This window comes from Triticum aestivum, chromosome 3D, assembly GCF_018294505.1.
Source record: "Triticum aestivum cultivar Chinese Spring chromosome 3D, IWGSC CS RefSeq v2.1, whole genome shotgun sequence".
NCBI lineage: Eukaryota > Viridiplantae > Streptophyta > Magnoliopsida > Poales > Poaceae > Triticum > Triticum aestivum.
The window spans coordinates 588,719,906-588,741,238 of record NC_057802.1 but is presented as its reverse complement, the minus strand read 5'-3'; the positions used below and the strand labels follow the sequence as shown (position 1 = coordinate 588,741,238).

General features: G+C 44.3%; 1 protein-coding gene across 1 annotated transcript; it reads left to right on the top strand.

The window, feature by feature from the left end:
• The first annotated feature begins 3,873 nt into the window (after nucleotides 1-3,873).
• LOC123080735 (villin-2) lies at nucleotides 3,874-13,259 on the top strand. Its single transcript, XM_044503670.1, has 24 exons — nucleotides 3,874-4,001; nucleotides 4,121-4,220; nucleotides 4,310-4,378; nucleotides 4,457-4,693; nucleotides 4,788-4,965; nucleotides 5,054-5,186; nucleotides 5,989-6,148; nucleotides 6,238-6,394; nucleotides 6,475-6,578; nucleotides 6,685-6,843; nucleotides 7,445-7,513; nucleotides 7,601-7,669; nucleotides 8,042-8,179; nucleotides 8,454-8,582; nucleotides 10,213-10,363; nucleotides 10,504-10,514; nucleotides 10,596-10,736; nucleotides 10,826-10,951; nucleotides 11,157-11,213; nucleotides 11,406-11,504; nucleotides 11,573-11,683; nucleotides 11,751-11,994; nucleotides 12,300-12,553; nucleotides 12,718-13,259. The coding sequence occupies exons 1-24, from the start codon at nucleotides 3,949-3,951 to the stop codon at nucleotides 12,829-12,831; spliced, it is 3,063 nt and encodes a 1,020-aa protein (XP_044359605.1). The 5' UTR covers nucleotides 3,874-3,948; the 3' UTR covers nucleotides 12,832-13,259.
• The last annotated feature ends 8,074 nt before the right edge of the window (nucleotides 13,260-21,333 follow it).

The window sequence follows — 21,333 nt, the reverse complement described above, 5'->3', positions numbered from 1 at the left end:
CCAAACCCTAGCCAAGAACTCGCCGGCCAGCCGCCCGCAACCATGGGGCTATGGAACTACGGTCGCAAAGGCAACCACAACCGCGAGGTTGGCTCCTCGTCGGGACGCCGCCGCAGCTCGGTGAAGAAGGAGGAGCCCGCGTCGCCATCGCCACCACGCCGGCCCCCCGCGCCGCCCGCGTTCTCCATCGCGCCCATGTCCGCCGGCGAGCGCGACCGGCATTACATCCGCGCGTCGGTGTGCCGCCGTTATTGGGAGACGAGGACGCTGCTCCCCTGGAGCGACGTCCACCTCCCCAATAACTGGCATCTCTCCGCCGACCGGGTCCCGATCCAGCCGGTCCCGACGAGCGGCCGTGCGCGCGACGAGGAGATCGAGCGCCGCCGCCGCCTCCTCCCCGACGACCTCTTCTACGACGCCAGGTACGCCCCCGACTCCGGGCTCTGGGACACCTGGTTTCGTGACGAGCACAACACCAGGCGCGCGTCGTTCTTCGCCGTCACGTCGACGGGGCCGCGGCGGCCACGTCGGGAGCGTGCAGCGCCTGCTCCCCAGGAGCGCGGGCGTAGGCGGGTGTGCGGCGTCACGCCCACGCCGTCGCCTTCGCCATCTCCATCGCCACCACCACCTCCTCGCATGACGGAGGAGGAGGAGGCCCGTCTCGTTGCGCGCGTCATGGAGGACTCCATGCGCACGCACGATGAGCGCCAGTGGGAGGGCTCTCGAGGAGATGCTGGCCCGCTCAGCCGCCGGCGAGGTCGCCATCCCCGAGCTGGAGATGGTGGCGAAGGAGGAGGTGATGGAGGAGTCGCCGGTGGCCGCGTTCCACCCGGCCCTGGTGGGCCAGGGGTGGGGCTGGTCGTGCACGGCCCCGGAAATGGCCGACGCCGTGGGCGTGAACTGATGCCCCACGCCGCCGCGGTCACCGGAGCGGGAGGCGTCGCCACGGGAGGAGGTGGTGCAGGCACCTCTTGCCGTCCAGCCCGCCCCCATCTACCACGCACCGCCGGCCCACCTCTGGACGCCGCCGACCTACGTCGACCTCGTCAGCGACGACGACGACACCAACGGTCAGTGAAGACGGCGACACCGGCGGCCAGTGAAGACGACGACGGCCACGGCATCGACCGTCGCGGCAGGAGCGCGCGGGAGGCTTTTTTTATTTTGTTTTTATGTTAATTATGAAATTGGGCCGTTTAAGTGGACTGAGAAACTGGGCCTTTTTGTGGCCGTGACCCCTATATATGTTTTATGTTTTTTTAAATGCGTTTATTTACTTTTTTAGCCATTTCATTCTAGTTTTTATATTTTTTTATTCACGTCCATCCCGGACATGTTTTGGGATGCGGCCGCGCGTTGGGCGCACCCACGACCCATCGAACAAACGCGGACATGGGCGAACCCATTGCCGCCCCAAAGGGACAAAATCCGGCCAACCGGACATCCGTTTGGGGTCGCGCGGTGGAGTTGGCCTTATGCAGCTTGCAATGGCCATGCATGCTACAGATTATACTACTTTCCCGCAGAAAAAGAAAGATAAATATACTATACTACCAACCTTAATGTTATAGTTTTTGTTGCCGTTAAAAAGAAAAAAACATTCCTTATATTATCAAGTGTGGACACCGACAGGACCGGGTTAAAACAAACAAATCCTCCCGCGGTCCGGCCGGCCAAACCGCACGACACATTCGTGGCCATATATATATACATACGGTTTGTGTAATTCACATCTAAATGTTTTTTAAAGATGTCACATCTAATCTCCCACAAATATATAATGCAGCAACAAGAAATAAAAAATACTAGGACAACCACAAATAGAGTGTGTTCTAGACAGACCCATATACACAATACACTTCTCTGTGCCATTTCAAACGCAAGAAAACAAACACAAACTTGTCGCCGTCAAATCAATCAAAGGCAGAAAAAACACGGAACGTGCAAGGAATCGTCAACCGGCCGGTTAGAAGAAGAGGAAGAAAACGTATGCCACAGCAGCACAGATATATCCTCCTCCCTTCTCTCTCTCGAAGGAGAAAAAAACAAGACATATTCTTCTCCTGCCGGACAAGGCAGCCGAATATACTATTCGTCACCGGCCACTGCCAGTGTGTATGTATGTGTACGTACTGCTCTGGCTCTGCTGCGCGCGCCATGTGGCACTTATTGTATGCGGTGTGGTACACTTGTACCAGGCCAGGTCGGGGGGCGATGGGTGATGATGGCCGCCACTGGGCGGGCGGGCGGGCGTGGGTCCGACCGACCGACCGACCGGGGCGGGCTTGGCTCGGCTGGCTGGCTGGCTGGATCCATGGGCATGGGCGTGCCATGCTCACGCAGCAGCATCTGCATCCACGAGCGCGACCATTATTACCCCCGGTGCGGTGGCACGAGCCCCCCTCCTATGCACCACCGCCCCGCCCAGCTCAGCCCAGCCAACCCGTCCCTCCCTCCTTGCCTTTCCTTCCCTTCCCTTCCCTTCCTTCCCACACACGCGGTCGGACGCCCCCTTTCCCTCCTCACTCTCGCCTCGCCATCCCTCCCTCCCTCCCTCCCCACCGGCGTCGGACGAGCCCCTCCCGCTCCGGTTACCTGTCGCCGGCTTCCTCCCACCGCCGGATCAGCGCTCCCGCGTCGGCGGATCTACGCGGGCGGCGCGGCGCCGCTCCGCGCGGGGACGCTCCCTATTCGTCGGCGGGCCCCACCGGTCTCCCCTCCGCAGCCTGGGTAAGCCGATTCCCGTGCCCTCGCCTCGCTCCATAGATCCTCCGCTTCTCCTCCCTTCCTCGCGCCCCCTCGCCGCCGGATTACGGCGCCAGGCGCCGAGAGCCCGCGGCTGGGCCCCGCGCCGGCCGGGATCGTCGGCAGGATCGGGGATCACGCGCTCGGATCCGCCCCGGCAATGGCCGCCGCGCTAGATCGTGAGATCCGGGCCATTATTCCGTGATCCACGCGTTACATATGCACCTGTCCGGATTTGAATGCTCATTCATTATTCTGCCGTGCGTTGGACAGCTTGCTGAATTTCAGACTGTCACTCTCCCTCCGCACACTCAGAATTTTTTTCTCATTATATGCAAGTTACATTGCCTATGTCAAGTGGAATTCACAGCTCGGATGAGGACTAGCATCACCTGGAGGGAGGGCCACATGTTTCCTGAAATTGATTTACCTGGACCAGCTACAAGTGTGCATGCACCTCGGCCGCCGCTGATCCTCAGGGGTAAACAGTTGAAACTAGTAGTATGACACAGGTTATCATCCCAGGGATGGTAATCTTCTCCCAGACGCGTGCAATTGGGACTCATTTTTGACGAGATAAAAAATCCATTCAAATGCATCAAGTCCTTGCAGTAACAAAACATACATTGGCCATGTGCTGCTTGTGTGACCATGGCAGACTCCTATGCGCGCAGGGGAAGCTGTGCTCTTCTCTGCTGACTTTGGAGCAGGGTGGAAAGAGCAGGTTTCCGTGTCATGGGGTTTGGAGAGAGTGAGGCTTCTGGAAAAAATGTTGACGCCGACATAAATCTGAACACAGCTAGTTTTACAGCATAAGCTTTTTTTAATATAAATTATCCATTGACGGATATCTGTTTTCAAAGACAGAGCACATCAATGCTGATTATTTTAGACCTTTATCTAGACAGATGCCCAGCTCTGATTCATGAGCATTGTCCATGGCTTGATGCATTCTACTCTCAGCATCTCGCACACGACTTCATTAGTTATCTTATCTGCACTTGATTGGAGTTTTTTCTTCTTCTATTTCCTTGTTGGAGTAACTAAATGCGTTTTCATATTACAATCGTTGTTTGATTTGGTTTAGCGTGTTCCCTTTTCAGCTTATGACCTACTCTCAAATTTCAGGGCCCTTGCTGTATAGTGGAGCCATTGCTGCTATTTCATCACATTCAGAGTGAGCCCTGGTAAAGTTGCGTCCAAATGTCGACCGCGAAAGTGGTGGATCCTGCTTTCCAAGGGGCTGGCCAAAAAGTGTATCCTTCCGCACGACTGTCAGTCGGTTATCTTTGATTGAATTGATTTTGTTCGTTAAGCTCACAAAATTGGGCTGTACTTCTTTATTTATGTATGCGTGCCCCTTGACGTCACTTAGTGGGATAGAAATATGGCGGATTGAAGATTTTAAGCCAGTTGCATTGCCAAAATCTGATTATGGTAAATTCTATTCTGGAGATTCATATATAGTTTTGCAGGTGATTGCTTTGACTCTTGCATTCTCTGATGCATCATTGATCTTTCTATCATACAAAAGTTACTAAGCTATTTCTTTGTATTTTTCTAGACAACTTCTCCTAAGGGTGGTGCATATCTGTACGACGTCCACTTCTGGATTGGGAAAGACTCAAGCCAAGTACACACTGTGTAAAATTCAATTTCTGTGACACTCAGAAATACATTTTCAACCAACTGATGACTTGTCGTTGTGCAGGATGAAGCTGGCACTGCAGCAATCAAGACGGTCGAACTCGATTCTGTACTTGGGGGTCGTGCAGTCCAGTATAGGGAACTCCAAGGTTATGAATCTGACAAGTTCCTGTCATACTTCAAACCTTGCATTATACCCATGGAGGGTGGTTTCGCCTCTGGGTTCAAAACGCCAGAAGAGGAGACGTTTGAAACACGGTTATATATTTGCAAAGGAAAGAGAGCTATTAGAATTAAGCAGGTAGGGGATATTTTACCCTCTTCCTGCATATTCTTTTCAAATTTTACCTTATCAATTCTGTATGCTACATTAATATGGTGCCTACATTGTTCAGGTTCCCTTTGCACGGTCATCATTAAACCATGATGATGTGTTTATCTTAGATACTGAAAATAAAATTTATCAATTCAATGGTGCAAACTCCAATATCCAAGAAAGGGCTAAATCACTGGAAGTGATCCAACATTTAAAGGAGAAGTACCATGGGGGTGTGTGTGATGTTGCAATCGTTGGTAAGGGGATATTTAACCTGGCATCGGTATCTTTGTTAACTGATGCGCCTTTTTCTCTACTCACGTGGTTTAACTCTACTAATGCCAGATGATGGAAAACTACAAGCGGAATCAGACTCTGGTGAATTCTGGGTCCTTTTTGGAGGTTTTGCACCTATTGGGAAAAAAACTGTTAGTGATGACGATGTTGTACTGGAAACTACAGCACCCAAGCTCTACAGGTATTTCTTAATAGAAGTGACTTTTGTTGATACTTAATGGTAGCAACCAATCCAAAGGAAATAAGATAATTAAAGGAAACTAATCATCATGATTCAAAATTATATAGCTACTGTTGCTACTTGCTGGGGCCATGTGCATGGCATTATTGTTGTTTATGTTCTCACATTTGTAAGATAAGCACATACCAATTAATAATTATTTAAAAAATGAGCGTATGGTTGGCATTTAAAATAAATAAATTGAAATCTCTATTCATCTCTAGACGATACAGATGAATGTTTACTTATAGCTTGTTATTTGATTCAGTTGTGCCTCCTACACTTAAAAAGGCTTCTAGCCAGTCCTTGGCTACATACCTTTTTACATCATAGGCTAGTCTTTTACACCCATAAATTTTGCTTTCTACTCTATAAGATATTAACTAAACAGAAGTATCCTTTCGGGAGCAGCAACACATTAATAAGATTTTATTAGCATCAGTAAAGATGATTGTAACAGCAAATAGTCCACAACACAACACAAATACAATACAGCGACCCACAGACTGTCATAGCTTGCCTCAAGTTCTTGTGTCCCTAATCTGTGTATCCCACATTCCTTCTGGAAATAGCCCGGACCACTAGCTAAAGGCCTTTAAAAGACCACTAGGAGGTGGGGTTGCAAAGGTAGCCAGGAGGTTTGCCTAGAAGCAGTTACTTGTCAAATGTTTATAGTTGCAGTATCTGTAAAGATCACTTGATGTTGGAAGACATGGCTCTATTGATATTTTACTGTTTGCCCTGTCCATTGTTCTCCTTGCAGTATCAATGACGGTGAATTAAAGTTTGAAGATATACCTCTTACAAAAGCAGTCCTTGAGAACACAAGATGTTTCTTACTTGACTGCGGGGCTGAAATGTTTGTATGGGTTGGTCGGGTAACACAACTCGAGGACAGAAAAGCTGCCACTAAAGCAGTTGAGGTGAGCTTACAGAAAGTCTCTCCTTCTCTTTTTATGTTTTTGATTGTCATTTCAGATTTGTAACACTGTTATGGTTTTTCCTCTTGTAGGAATTCATCATTAATCAGAAAAGGCCAAAGACAACAAGAGTGACACAAGTGATTCAGGGTTATGAAAGCCATGCATTCAAGTCAAAATTTGAATCATGGCCGGCGGGTACTGCAACAGGGAACTCAGGTGCAGAGGATGGGCGGGGAAAAGTTGCAGGTAGTTTATTCAGTTACAACTAACAGGATAACAAAAATTCTATTTTGATTATTGCTGATGATCTTTGGTGTTTCTTCTAGCTTTATTGAAGCAACAAGGCGTTGATGTAAAGGGAGCTCCAAAAAGCAGCACTCCAGTAAACGAGGAAGTTCCTCCTTTGCTTGAAGGTGGTGGAAGACTCGAGGTTTGGCTGATCCTATGTCCTACTTTATGAGTCGTATTCTTTAAAATATTTATTCCCAAAATGCATTAATGAAAATGACCTTACAAATAAATTGTTTCTATTTCAGGTGTGGTGCATCGATGGAAATACTAGGAGTCCACTTCCAAAAGAGGACAATGGAAAATTTTACAGTGGAGACTGTTATATTGTTCTTTATACATATCATTCGGGTGACAAGAAAGAAGAATATTATCTCAATTACTGGATCGGGAAGGAAAGCACAGCGGTAATAATACGTTGCATGCTGCCCCACTTAGCTAATGACTAACTTTTTCTTTTCGCTTGATCGCAATTGTTGATGCTCTTTTCAAATAATAATTTCTTAGCGTGATAATGAATTAGTGATTGTCTTGTTGATTTGGCGTTTACTGTTTTATATATTGTGCATTTACTTACATGATGGTGTACTTTAGATAAAACGTATGCTTAAGCCTTTCTGTAGAATTATTTATATTCACTGTCAATGCACATGTCGAAGCCACATTGCCTGATCAGATTAGAAAGGTTATAAATAGATAAATCAGGATGCATGCATAAAACAGGTGTTGCAGCAACTAGTCTCAGAATGTTTTTGCTGGAAGGGTTCATCTTTAAATTGCAGATGTTGCTAGGATGCTCCAGATCTGCCTGCGAAAATCTTTCCATACATAGCTTAAATTTAAGTGTGTCCGTTCTATGTTAGAATAGATTTCCAAGGACAAGCTCATGTTATTGCTATTAAAGGAGTTAACTGATCTCTGTTTATCACATTTTTACATCAACATGACTCATGTGCTTTTAAAAGTGAGCTGGTGTTTATGTTTACCTTTTTGGTGTACTCTGTGCAGGATGATCAAGTGATGGGAGCTGAACTAGCCAATACAATGTGGAATTCACTGAAAGGAAGGCCTGTTCTGGTGCTGCATTTTATTTCACATTTAAACAAGTGTATATAATATTTATTCCCAAGAGAAGAGTTTAATTTATTTGTAGTTGTACTGTAGGGTCGTATTTATCAAGGGAAGGAACCACCGCAATTTGTTGCTCTTTTCCAGCCCATGGTTATCTTGAAGGTATCACTGTTTCTGAATTTATCTTCTTTTTTTGACAATCACTCACCACCTGAGTGGTGGCTTCCCTTTGATGCTGTTATGCTAAAAGGACTGCATAGTTCAATTCTTAGTCTAAAATAATGTACAACAACAACGAAGCCTTTTGTCCCAAGCAAGTTGGTATAGGCTAGAGATGAAACCCAACAGAAACCTATGAGAACCCATAAATGAAGTGATCAAGTACAAGTAAACACAGTGAAGGAAAGTAAATTAAAGTTCTGGTACATGGATTATTTCCATGCAGTTCTATCCAGAGCCAAAATCGCTGGGTACATTCCAGTCTCTGAGTCTAAATGATATATGTTAAGTATTTTTCTTTTACTAATCATGTAGGGTGGTATCAGTTCTGGATACAAGAAGATTACAGAAGAAAAGGGTGCGGCCAGTGGATCTTACTCTCCCGATGGCATAGCTCTGTTTCGGGTGTCTGGAACAGCTATCCATAACAATAAAACGCTTCACGTTGACGCGGTATAACCTGCCTCCCTGTTATTTTTGTTGATATCTAGAAAGACACATACTCCCTCGGATCCATATTAATTGTCACTGATTTATAGTACAACAAAAGCTGTGCAAGTGATATTATTGGGCTTCAAGGTACCGAGATTAGTCTTTCAAAAGTCTACCTTTGTGCCAATTTCTAAGAAAAATTATACCTCTGATGCACAGAGAATATTCGCAAAATCTACAACTGTACATAAATTCTGTCATTTTTCCCTTGAGCTAATCGGTTATTATTTTACAGCTAGCTACATCTTTAAGTTCCACAGACTGTTTTGTATTGCAAACTGGAAGTGCTATGTTTACATGGCATGGCAATTCTAGCACTTACGAGCAACAGCAGTGGGCAGCGAAAGTTGCTGAATTCTTGAAGGTACATGACCATCTTTAAACAGGGATCATTTCAAATTTCTATGCACCTTTTGCAGAAGTCTTTATAACGTGATTTGTTATTGAGTTTGTTGAATGACAGATTCACCCATGACTCGTCCATCTTACAGATACAAGTTATTACCACATACATATAAGATGTTAATAGTGACACTAATAGTTTAACTCGTGAAAAATTCAAGCTTATACGCTGATTTTGAATGGAAATGAGAACCTTATAAAGGTGACATATGAAGATTGAAGCTCACCATTCTGGTGGCTTGTGGTAACATGTATCACAATGTCAGTGTCAACTGAAATAAAGCTATTGCACAATTAGCAAAAAGTGCCGGTCCAGTTAGGTATATAATATAATTTCTCTGTGTACCGACGCATTTCAGCACTACTACTGATTGCAGTTCAGTACTTGTACTGATTGCTGGCTTTTGCCAAAATTTACCAGGTAAAAGTTCAATCTGATCTCTTTGGATGGAAAATTTAGATACATGCCACCGTGTGTTCATATTAGAGATGTGCTACTAAAAGGACCCCTCTTCGAGATATGCCATTGCAGATTGTCTGTTTTACCTTTTGAATCTCAAATTGCCTGATTTTAAAAATACGTCAGTATGGATGGAACTACCCCTGTTTCCTTTGTCAACCTCACACCAGTCCTGACTTCTTCCACGCCATTCCATAGCGTTCTCCATGGACAGACTCAGTTGCTTGCCAGGCTATTTGAGGCAATCTCAAGCTGTACAATCTCATCGCGTTGCATCATTGAGGATGCCGCTGTTGCAACCTTGAGCCATGGAATTTGCAGTAAGGTTGCTTCTGGAACTTTGGATACAGTCTTCAATCATTGTGTCCCATCACTCTGTTGATGCCACCACTTGAAACAGCTGGGTAAACTCCAGTCACACCATTGTCGTAACTGGGCTGCTTCCACCACATATCCTTGCGCCAATATTATCGAGTTCTCGTTTCTCCTTTTTTTTGTGCCATCTGAGCCATCCTTGCACCGACCTGTGTAGAACCGTTGCAGGCTTCACTGTACCGACCTGTGTAGAGCTGTTGCAGACTTCACTGTACCCTAGTTTTAGTATTAGCGTCCCACCCCAACGTTCTTGTACATAAAAATACAGCCATGCTCTTTCCACGTGTTTCCTAAACACAGCCCATCTCCAAGCTCTGGCGTCCTGTTCATAATGGCATATATATCTGAAATCAGCCACTTAATGACACATCACGAAGGAGCTTTTCAATGGCACATCTCAAATACAGCCAATCTGCAGCAGCATGTATCTATTTTTTTATTCGACTCTTTACTGGTCGGCACAACCTTTTCTGTTACATGCCCCTGTTTATTTGTGGAAGACATTTCAGTAGAAATGTCTATTAACTGTAGCTTGATGGATGGTCAGTGTCACGGTTACCTAAAGAGTTCTTCTGTTTTAGTAATTGTGATACAGCATAGTTTTAAAAATATCACATCGAATTACATGAACATGGTTATGGATTGCTGCAAAGTTGTTCCATAACTATTTTTTTTATGAAGCATTGGTTCCGAAACTTCATGAATCACTTCCATTCCCAACTATCCCTTGCTAAGATATCTGTATCCAATATTGCAGCCTGGTGCGACAGTGAAACATTGCAAGGAGGGAACAGAGAGTTCTGCTTTCTGGTTTGCTCTTGATGGAAAACAGAGCTATACAAGCAAACCCATCATGCAGGATACTATTGTCAGAGATCCTCATTTGTATGCCTTCTCAATTAGGAAAGGTTAGTCATTGTAGATTTCTTACTTTGACTTCTTTGCTCTCATTATGTCAATATCTATATGGTACATGTACTTGTCCTAATTATCTTTTGTTGCTTGGTTTCATTCATGGTAACATGATCATCAATTTACCATTGATCAGGGAGACTGGAGGTATTCCTCTTGCCCTTGATTCTTTTAAGTTAGACTTGGTTATAGAAATTCAGGTTATGTGATATCAATGAGCTTCGGCAGGTTACCGAGATCTTCAATTTTTGCCAAGATGATATGTTGACTGAAGACTTGATGATTCTTGACACACACGGAGAGGTCTTTATTTGGATTGGTCAGTGTGTGGAACCAAAAGAGAAACAAAAGGCGTTCGAAATTGGCCAGGTGACCTGAAGCTTTGACCTTGTTATTATAGTTTGCTGTTGTTTTACAGTTATGCAACACTTGATGCTTCTTATACCTCTTTACCACAGAAATACATAGAGCATGCGATGTCGATTGAAGATCTTTCCCCTTATGTACCACTTTACAAAGTCTCTGAAGGGAATGAACCATGCTTCTTCAAGACATACTTCTCTTGGGATAACACAAAATCTGTGGTATGCTGTCGGATATCTTATACTGCTATATCTTTGTGTGCTGTTGTCTATTATTAACTTATTATAGTGATGGTATGATCTTCTTAAGTTAATTAAAGTGAAAACCTACTGAACAGTTGTGGTTTCATTTACTGCTGAAGGCAGTCTTAGTTATAGTTCTTTAGTGCTTGTTATGGGCTATTAACGGGTTTCTTGTTTTGTGCAGATTCATGGGAATTCGTTCCAAAAGAAACTTTCACTTCTTTTTGGATTACGCTCAGAGGTAATTTGGGTAAAACTTGCAGCACTGCACGGATGTATAGCTGAATTACTTTTACAGAATGAACTTCATAAAGCCAATGTTTAGACTTTGATCATGCTGTAGTACATGATACAAATTTCATGAATTGATTGGAGATGCAAAATAGAGAGAATATAACAGTAGCATGATATTGATGCCATAATTGCTTTACAGGGTGCATCTAGGAGCTCTGGTAATGGTGGACCCACTCAAAGGGCATCTGCATTAGCAGCTCTATCATCTGCATTCAATCCATCTTCGCAGCCTAAGCAGGTAAATGCTCAGTATTTTCACTACCAAAATATTATGAGTGATTAACTAACTAGGCAATCCCTTTTCAGGCTAACGATAGTAGGCCTCCAAGCAGTTCGGGTGATGGACCCACTCAACGTGCCTCTGCACTGGCTGCCTTGTCCTCATCTGCATTCAATCCAACTCCGCAGCAGAAGCAGGTAAATGCTCAATATTTTATCTACCAAAATATCATTAGTGATTAACTAACTAGGCAATCCCTTTCAGGCTACTGATAGCAGGCCTCCAAGCTCGGGTGATGGACCCACTCAACGTGCCTCTGCACTGGCTGCCTTGTCCAATGCGTTTAATCCATCCTCAAAACCAAAAACTCCACCTCCGTCACGTTCAGGTCAAGGGTCACAAAGAGCAGCTGCAGTTGCTGCGCTATCCTCTGTGCTGACTGCTGAGCAGTCTGGATCATCTGACAATCTCAGAGCTAGCAAGACGAGCACAACATCAGAAAAGACTGGTACAGCCATACCCCCCTTTTAAATTTCATCTTCTTACAGAACAATAATGACTTGTGGGTTGTCCGATTTGTGTTTTTCTGTAAAATTGTTCCACCAAGACTTCAAAACAATTGTGCTCATCTCTCTGCAAATAACTTTGGAATAGTGAATGCATGTCTACTGTGCTGTATATTTAATTTGCTGGTATACTGGAGTATCTGAGTGATGTTCACCAGACTAGTGGGGAGATCCATAGATGAAGTGAGCCCTTATGGACTTGCTGGTATTTGTGTTTTTCAAAGCTTGATACCTTTAATCATTGCAGAAGCGGAGGTCGTCGTAATATCTCCATCGGAGGCATCTCCTCGCTCTGAAGCTGGGGAATCCTCTGAATTTCAGTCAGAGAAAGATGTTGCAGTGGATGAGGTGCCATCCGAGGTAGATGTAGCAGAGCCTGAGGCGCTGGAGGTGCCAGAGGAACAAGAAACTGAGCATGTTGGTGAAGCAACATTTAGCTATGACCGCTTGATATCTAAATCTACTGATCCTATCCGTGGGATAGACTACAAACGCAGAGAGGTTTGTTTTCGAGAACACTTAATATCGAGAGTCCACATGTACTACTAGGTTATTCTTCCGAAGCACTTTTTATGTTTCCTGGTTTAGCGTTGTTTCTTAGACTAGGGTTAAGCTTGTTTAGGTTGCAGCTGAATTGCTGATGTCTTTGGCTGTTGCTTCTCTAGGCGTACTTATCAGAGAGCGAGTTCCAGACCGTCTTCGGCATCACCAAGGACGCGTTCTACCAGCAGCCAGGGTGGAAGCAAGAGCTGCAGAAGCGGAAAGCCGACCTCTTTTGAATAAGTGTCTGCTTCCAGTTCTCCCGCAGAATGAGATCAGTCAATCATATGTGCTTGTTTTTATCCCTCTCATCATGATTGATTGATTGGCATGATCCATTGCTGGTCATCTTTGTGCGAATGGCAACCTGTGGCTTTGGTTGGTTGGTTTTGCGAATTTTATAGGTCATTCTTTCGTTTGTACATGGACTGAGTGCTGTGCTGCTTGCAAGGTCCTAAATATGCTCTAGCTTGTTTTGTGATTGTCCATATGTGTATGGTTTTTCTCGGTTTGTTTTATTTACATGTGTATGGGCAGTCCCCCAGGGTATGTTTTGGAAGGTCATCTACACTGTCATTCTGATGTACCACGGACAATTATGTTACCTATATTGCCTAGTTGTGTTGTTGAAGATTGTTGGAACTTGGAAAGAACCCTCCCATCAAAATTATTGTCTGTTCTTGTAAATAAGCCTGCATGTCTTACCATTATGAAAGTCATGCCGGCTTATTGATGCTCCCATGTCAAACCTTTTGTACTCCCTCCACTCCTTATAAGTCTTAAGAGATTCCAATATGATCTACATACGTAGTTCATATTTTGCTCCGTATGTAGTCCATATTGGAATCTCTAAAAAAGACTTGTATTTAGGAGCGGAGGGAGTATGCTTAGTTCAGTTTGGTTTTTGAGAAAAAATATCACAAAACCACAACTCATGGAGTTGGAGTTAACCGCAACATAGTTTTTAGATTATCTCTTAACAGAACATTGATTTTTTTAAGGAACACAACACATTCCATTAATACAGTAAAATGCTGGACATATCGCCGGCTACAGCATTTGACTCCAGTGACCAATGGGCAATTGGTAATGTTCACCAGGACCAAGCTTGGCCATCTGCAACTAAATGAACTCAAATTGGTCCGAAGTCATTTGCAGATCAGGGTTTTGGGTTTGAAGTGAATTTGCACAGAAATGGGTCAAAGTAGTGTTGGATTCGAAGTACTCCCTCCGATCCATATTAGTTGTTGCTGAATCGGATGTATCTACATATATTTTAGTGCTAGAACATCCTTTTGAGCGACAATTAATTTGAATACTTGGGCCTGACTGATTTGTGTTTGGTTTTCTAGCAAAGTGCCTTTGGACAGCAACGGGAAATGAATAGTATGTAAATCCATGTGACTTGATCTAAAAAGAGTGTAAATCCTTGAGACAATATATGGAAAGGGATTGTACCGAAAACAAAACAAATACTCCCTCCGTGAATAAATATAAGCAGAGCATTTAGATCACTAATGAGTACAGCCAAACACAGAGCACACACACCCATGCATAGCATAGGAACACAAATGCTTGTCACTCGAACACAGAAACTCCTTACCACTTGGCATGAGTGGTAAGCCATATCAAAGACGATGAACACAAACTCCTTGATCATGCAGAGAAGAGAACACGCTGATGGAGCCAGATACCACTAGCTCATTTCGCCAAGGACGAGCGAGGGAGGCTGCACCTGGGCGTTGACCCACCCGCCGGCGTCGCTGGCGAGGAAGCCGTCCCCCACCGGCGGCACCCAGCAGGACCTTTTGCCTGTCTTGCCTGAGCGCTTTCAATAAAGCAGTGAGGGGTTTTGCTGAGAACCCCTCAAGCAATGTCATTGTCCTGAAACCGGGTATAAGTTGACGAGTATTTCTCGCCATGTTCAGTTGTAGATACTCTTAGAGATTATGATTTTGAAGGCCTTCGATGTAACTTTTTTTTCTCGAATACGCAAGGCTTGCGTATCTTTCCATTGATAGAAGGAGTAAAATGAGTACATCGAGGGATACAACACATGACACGAACGCAGGCAGGCGTGAACATGGTGCCCGGAGCAGAGAGAAGGGATGCTCGGCCCGAATGGAGGAAACAACACAGCTAAACCTACCAAACCCAAAACCAAGAGTGGCCAAGACGAACCAGGCATAACTCCAACATCACCCAAGCCGAAACGACGGACACCGCAAGCGAGCAAGATAGCGCCTTCAAGAAGGAAAACGATGCCGAGACGTCGAACCTAGGGTTTCCCCTGAGCTCGAAGAGGGGCGCAGCTGAAGGCCTTGACAACGCCTCCAATCTCATGTTCATGTTTCCCCTGAACTTTTCATTTTATCGAGGATCTTTATTATTTGTGTGTGTGTTCTTTCTCCGATCTCATGTTCTTGTTAGTTTCTCAATAAAGTCGGATAGTAGAAACAATCTTTGGGGTTAGTTCATCAAATTGAAGCATAATTATACTATGTGGAACGCAGTTTTCTCTTGTTAACTTTGTAGGTACATGTTCTGGTATAATTTTGTTGTTGTTTTAGGCGTAGAGTGTTAATTTGTACCATCGATTAGAGAAACAATGCCGCATTCAGTCTTTCCATCTTGTGTGCTCCCTTCCCCTAGAACCCGTGGAACTTGTGAGTGAATGAGTGACTATTTGTGTGGTAGAAAAGCCATTGCACCAATCAATCACGGTTCCACTGCCCTTCCTTTTTGCTAATAAAAATGCTGAGACCATTTTGTTTCTGTTACGTCTGCATGGAGGCTGGAGCAGAATCTGACGGTATTGTCTTGTCTTGTATTGACACATGCAGCAAGCAACTGTAGTAGAAACCATCAAGACACCATTGCCCATGCCATGTGGTGTTGCTGCCATTAGCTAGGTTGATTCCTTTACGAAGCGAGATCAAGAGAAGACGTTCATTGGCGCCGCAAGTCGCCGAGAATGGCAGGCTCCGCCAGCGCGCTGCTGGACATCAAAGCTGGCCAAAGGGACCGGGCCAACCAGACCAGCCCGTGAGCATGCCGGCACAGTCCGTCATGGACTAGCCATGGCACGGGCTAACCAGCTGAGCCCGGCACGCGGCATGCCTGGGGCCGTGCCTGGGCTCGGAGGCTGGGCACGCGGGCTGACATGGCATGACCTGTTTATCTTTTTATACCTTTTGGAATTATATATGCAGCCCAGCATGTTAAACAGGCCGACGCAGTCCGTTTAGTAACTACGCCGTGCCTGGACTTGGAGGTGGCCCACTTACTAAACGTGCCCCCGTGGGCCGTGCCATGCCTGGCATGATTAGCGGGCCGGGCCGTATCGTGCCGGGCTGGCCCGTTTGGCCAGCTCTGCTGGACATGCAAGGTAAATCATCACCAATGCCTTCCTCGCCTAAAATTTGCATCATACACGCCGCCACACTTCACAAAGGTCATCGGGATGGCAAGAAAGATACAATGAAATGTGACTACGCAAAATAATAAAGAAAAGGTAAAGTCAAATTTCACTAGCACAATACTGAAATTGCAACTCCATGAGAAACTAGAAGGAGGTTTTAATATGCATATTAAATCACGAGTACGAACAAGGATGGATATTGAACACATATACTGAAATTGTGCATGCGAGCTACTTAATTGCACATTGCAGAGAACCAAAATTATACCAAAGGGTTAGCTTTACATACACTGGACTACCCCTAAAGTTGCATGATATAGATAAGTATAACTGATTATAACAAACAATATGAAATAAACTCAGGAGTCAGCTACCGAGGGGACAAAGAGCCACCTTACCTCTAGGGATGGCTTGAAGCTGCTGAAGTTGTCGACAGTGAGGTCTGACTGAGCGATGACGCAAAGCTAGAGCGCCCTCGCCCTGGCTAGCGCAGTCTCTCGGCCCGACCATCGCCGTCAACACCGAGACGGACAGCGCGGTGGTAGAAGGCCACCAAAGCCATATCCTACTTGACACCCATTGCTCCACGCAACTAGCTGAATATCCATAGGGCCCTTATGTCGGCATCCAACAATGCAGCCCGATAAGGTAAGAACATTTCCTTCTTCTTTTAACTTTACGTCAGGTCTTTACGCGTTTCCTTATTTATTTCCAGATAAAATCTATGAACGGTTTGTAAGAAGTTAACATTTTCAGATAAAATCATGGACACCTTTTGAAATCATGATCTCTTTATGAAATCATGAAGTATTTCAAAAAACTTCACCATACATTGAAAATATATATTCATCGTGTATTTATAAAAAATAATGTATGGATAATTATATTTATAAATTTTAAACAAAAAGGAAAAAAATGAAACTAAATAATAATTAAAAATAAAAAAACAGTAGAAAATTGGAAAGGAAAAAGGAAAACCCCCAAAAAAGTTACAACATAAAGCAGAATATGAAGAAAAATAAAAAAACAATGACACAAAAACTCAATGAAAACCACAATCAGAAAATGACCACAATAGAAAAAACCGAAATAGGGGAAAAAAGAAAAAAAAATCGGAGCAGAACAGAAAAACAAGATGAAAATCAAACTAGAAAAAAAAAATTGGTTGTGCATTCGCACGAGTATTTGATGCTTATGAGCAGGAAAAATATAATTTTCCTATTTACGTTGCGACTAGCACTTGGTGCCTTTGCTTTCTTATTTAGTTTCGGCTAGCTCCTTAGCATTTTCAGTCGATTTTATTCTGTTGGCTAGGGTTGTATGCCGTTCATTTATATTCTCCTGATCTGTCAAATCTCCCGCAACAAAGTTCATCAACATTCTTAGCTAGTGTGATTACTTTGCTGATCTAAATACTATGACTACAAGGGCATATCAGCTTTAATCAACAGGCAGAAGTCGCCCTTTCTTGATCTACTCATTCAAATTAAAAACATTACATCCTATCGTGAGTTTATTTCATTTTGTTTGTCATAATCAGTTACACCTATCTCGTAGTCTGGTATATGTAAAGCTAACACTTTGCTATAATTTTAGTTCCACTTCTCTTACCTTAATTTCCATGCAGTCTCTCTGTAAGTTTGCGTTCTCCGCAACTGCAATTTAGTAACGCACGTGCACAATTTTAGTATACGTGTTCAATATCCATCCTGGTTCATACTCTTGATTTAATATGCATATTAAAACCTCCTTCTAGTTTCTCCTAGACTTGCAATATCGGTATTGTGCCAGTGAAATTTTACTTTATTTTTTATTTATAATTTTTGCATAGTCACATTTCATTTGTATCTTTCTTCATTTTATATCTTCTTTTGGGGTAATATTAATGCCCTCAATTCATGCCTTAGAATAACTTCAGGGAACATTTGTTTTTTTATGTACCTTTTCCATTCGTTTTTATCATCAATTTCCTAAGTTGTTGTCATCCTTTGTTTTAGGGGTTTGTTTCTTAATTACTTATTCCAATAGGGTAATACAAATTCCCATAATTCATTCTACTTTAGATAATTACAAACCACATATATTATGTTATTGTATTTGCTTTTGTCGTCATTTTCTTCAACTTTATCATTATTTGCTTTAGGTTTATTTCTTTGTTTTATTTCCTTTTAGGATAATACCAGTGCCATTAATTTATTCTACCTTAGAATAACTAGCCGTCAACCCGTGCACCTACACGGGCTAGATGTTGAATAGAAGCCACTGGGTGACTACTGTACTTTGGCACATAAATAAAAATACACTTGATTTGAAAAGCATAGCGAATGGGTTAGAAGTCGACCGAGGTCACATCTTAAAATCAAAATATGAGCACAAAACAATACCTCCAAATAGTGTCATATATCTACACTATGAGGACTACCATTTCTATTTATTTATGTGTCATCCAATGTGCTGTTACATTTTTATGTGTCGTATACCTCCAAGACATCTATATTGAGCTAGATGAAAGAAAACAGGAGCCGACCACTGCCATTATATCTAATAGATTTTGTGTGGAAATAGTGAAATGGACATCCCAGCTGAGAACATAGAAGAGGAAGCACATCAAGAATTACATAAGATTATGTACACCAAGAGGTCTTCATCGTCAATCGGTCAATAAGCAACTTTTGTAACCCAAACTAATATATTTATTTTTCACCTGGTGAGTTCTACTGCATCATGTAAACAATTGAAACCGGGCAACACACATTGAAAAATAGTGCGAACAATTATGGTGAAAGCAAAAGTATGTTCTGTTGGACCAATTACGATGGAAGCTACAAAGCCAGTTTTTTTTTGTAAACCACATTTTTCGGGATATCAGTGACCTCAAAGACTGGAAAACAAACCACCTGAAGTATACCGCAAAACAGTTGGTAATTGAGTTTGTTTTTGAAGGGCCTATGTTCACAGGCCATGCTGGGTCAAAATTCAGAGAAGAACAAATATATGTTAAAGTTCATTAGAGAAAATAATGGAGCAAGTGAAACACCGGCACCGTACCTAGAAAAATATACATTAAGTATCAGCAAGCTAAGTTTAGCGTCTTGTGTCAGATATTGTTGAAAATATGCCCTAGTGGCAATAATAAAATGGTTATTATTGTATTTCCTTGTTCATGATAATTGTCTATTGTTCAAGCTATAATTGTATTAACTGGAAACCGTAATACATGTGTGAATACATAGACCACAACATGTCCCTAGTAAGCCTCTAGTTGACTAGCTCGTTGATCAATAGATGGTTTCCTGACCATGGACATTGGATGTCATTGATAACGGGATCACATCATTAGGAGAATGATGTGATGGACAAGACCCAATCCTAAGCATAGCACAAGATCGTGTAGTTCGTTTGCTAAGAGCTTTTCTAATGTCAAGTATCATTTCCTTAGACCATGAGATTGTGCAACTCCCGGATACCGTAGGAATGCTTTGGGTGTACCAAACGTCACAACGTAACTGGGTGGCTATAAAGGTACACTACAGGTATCTCCGAAAGTGTCTGTTGGGTTGGTACGAATCGAGACTGGGATTTGTCACTCCGTATGACGGAGAGGTATCTCTGGGCCCACTCGGTAATGCATCATCATAATGAGCTCAATGTGACTAAGTAGTTAGTCACGGGATCATGCATTACGGAACGAGTAAAGTGACTTGCCGGTAACGAGATTGAACGAGGTATTGGGATACCGACGATCGAATCTCGGGCAAGTAACATACCGATTGACAAAGGGATTTGTATACGGGATTGATTGAATCCCCGACATCGTGGTTCATCCGATGAGATCATCGTGGAACATGTGGGAGCCAACATGGGTATCCAGATCCCACTGTTGGTTATTGGCCGGAGAACGTCTCGGTCATGTCTGCATGGTTCCCGAACCCGTAGGGTCTACACACTTAAGGTTCGATGACGCTAGGGTTATAGGGAATAGATATACGTGGTTACCGAATGTTGTTCGGAGTCCCGGATGAGATCCCGGACGTCACGAGGAGTTCCGGAATGGTCCGGAGGTAAAGATTTATATATGGGAAGTCCCGTTTTGGCCATCGGAAGAGTTTCGGGCGTACCGGTAATGTACCGGGACCACCGGAGGGTTCCGGGTGTCCATCGGGAGGGGCCACCAACCCCGGAGGCCTGCATGGGCCAAGTGTGGGAAGGGACCAGCCCCTAGGTGGGCTAGTGCGCCTCCCACAAGAGGCCCAAGGTGCATGGAAAAGGGGAAGGGGGAAAACCCTAGGCTCGGATGGGCCTAAGGCCCACCTAGGGTGCGCCCCCCCTCTCTCCCCCTCTTGGCCGCCCCCTCCATCCAATCTAGGGCTGGCCGCCACCCCTAGAGGGGGAACCCTAGATGGGGGCGCAGCCCCTCCCCTTCCCCTATATATAGTGGGGGTTTTGGGGCTGCCATAGACATGAGTCTCCCTCTCTCTTGGCGCAACCCTACCCCTCTCCCTCCTTGTCTCTCGCAGTGCTTGGCGAAGCCCTGCTGGAGTGCCACGCTCCTCCATCACCACCATGCCGTTGTGCTGCTGCTGGACGGAGTCTTCCCCAACCTCTCCCTCTCCCCTTGCTAGATCAAGGCACGGGAGACGTCACCGGGCTGCATGTGTGTTGAACACGGAGGCACCATTGTTCAGTGCTTAGATCGGATTCGGCCGCGATCTGAATCGCTTCGTGTACGACTCCACCGACCGCGTTCTTGCAACGCTTCCGCATCGCGATCTTCAAGGGTATGAAGATGCACTCCCCTCTCTCTCGTTGCTAGTTAATCCATAGATTGATCTTGGTGATGCGTAGAAAATTTTGAATTTCTGCTACGTTCCCCAACAGTGGCATCATGAGCTAGGTCTATGCGTAGATTCTATGCACGAGTAGAACACAAAGTAGTTGTGGGCGATGATTTTTTAAATTTTCTTGCCGTTACTAGTCTTATCTTGATTCGGCGGCATTGTGGGATGAAGCGGCCCGGACCGACCTTACACGTACTCTTACGTGAGACAGGTTCCACCGACTGACATGCACTTTGATGCATAAGGTGGCTAGCGGGTGTCTGTCTCTCCCACTTTAGTCGGATCCGATTCGATGAAGAGGGTCCTTATGAAGGGTAAATAGCAATTGGCACGTTGTGGCTTTTGCGTAGGTAAGAAACGTTCTTGCTAGAAACCCATAGCAGCCACGTAAAACATGCAACAACAATTAGAGGACGTCTAACTTGTTTTTGCAGGGTATGCTATGTGATGTGATATGGCCAAAAGGATGTGATGAATTATAT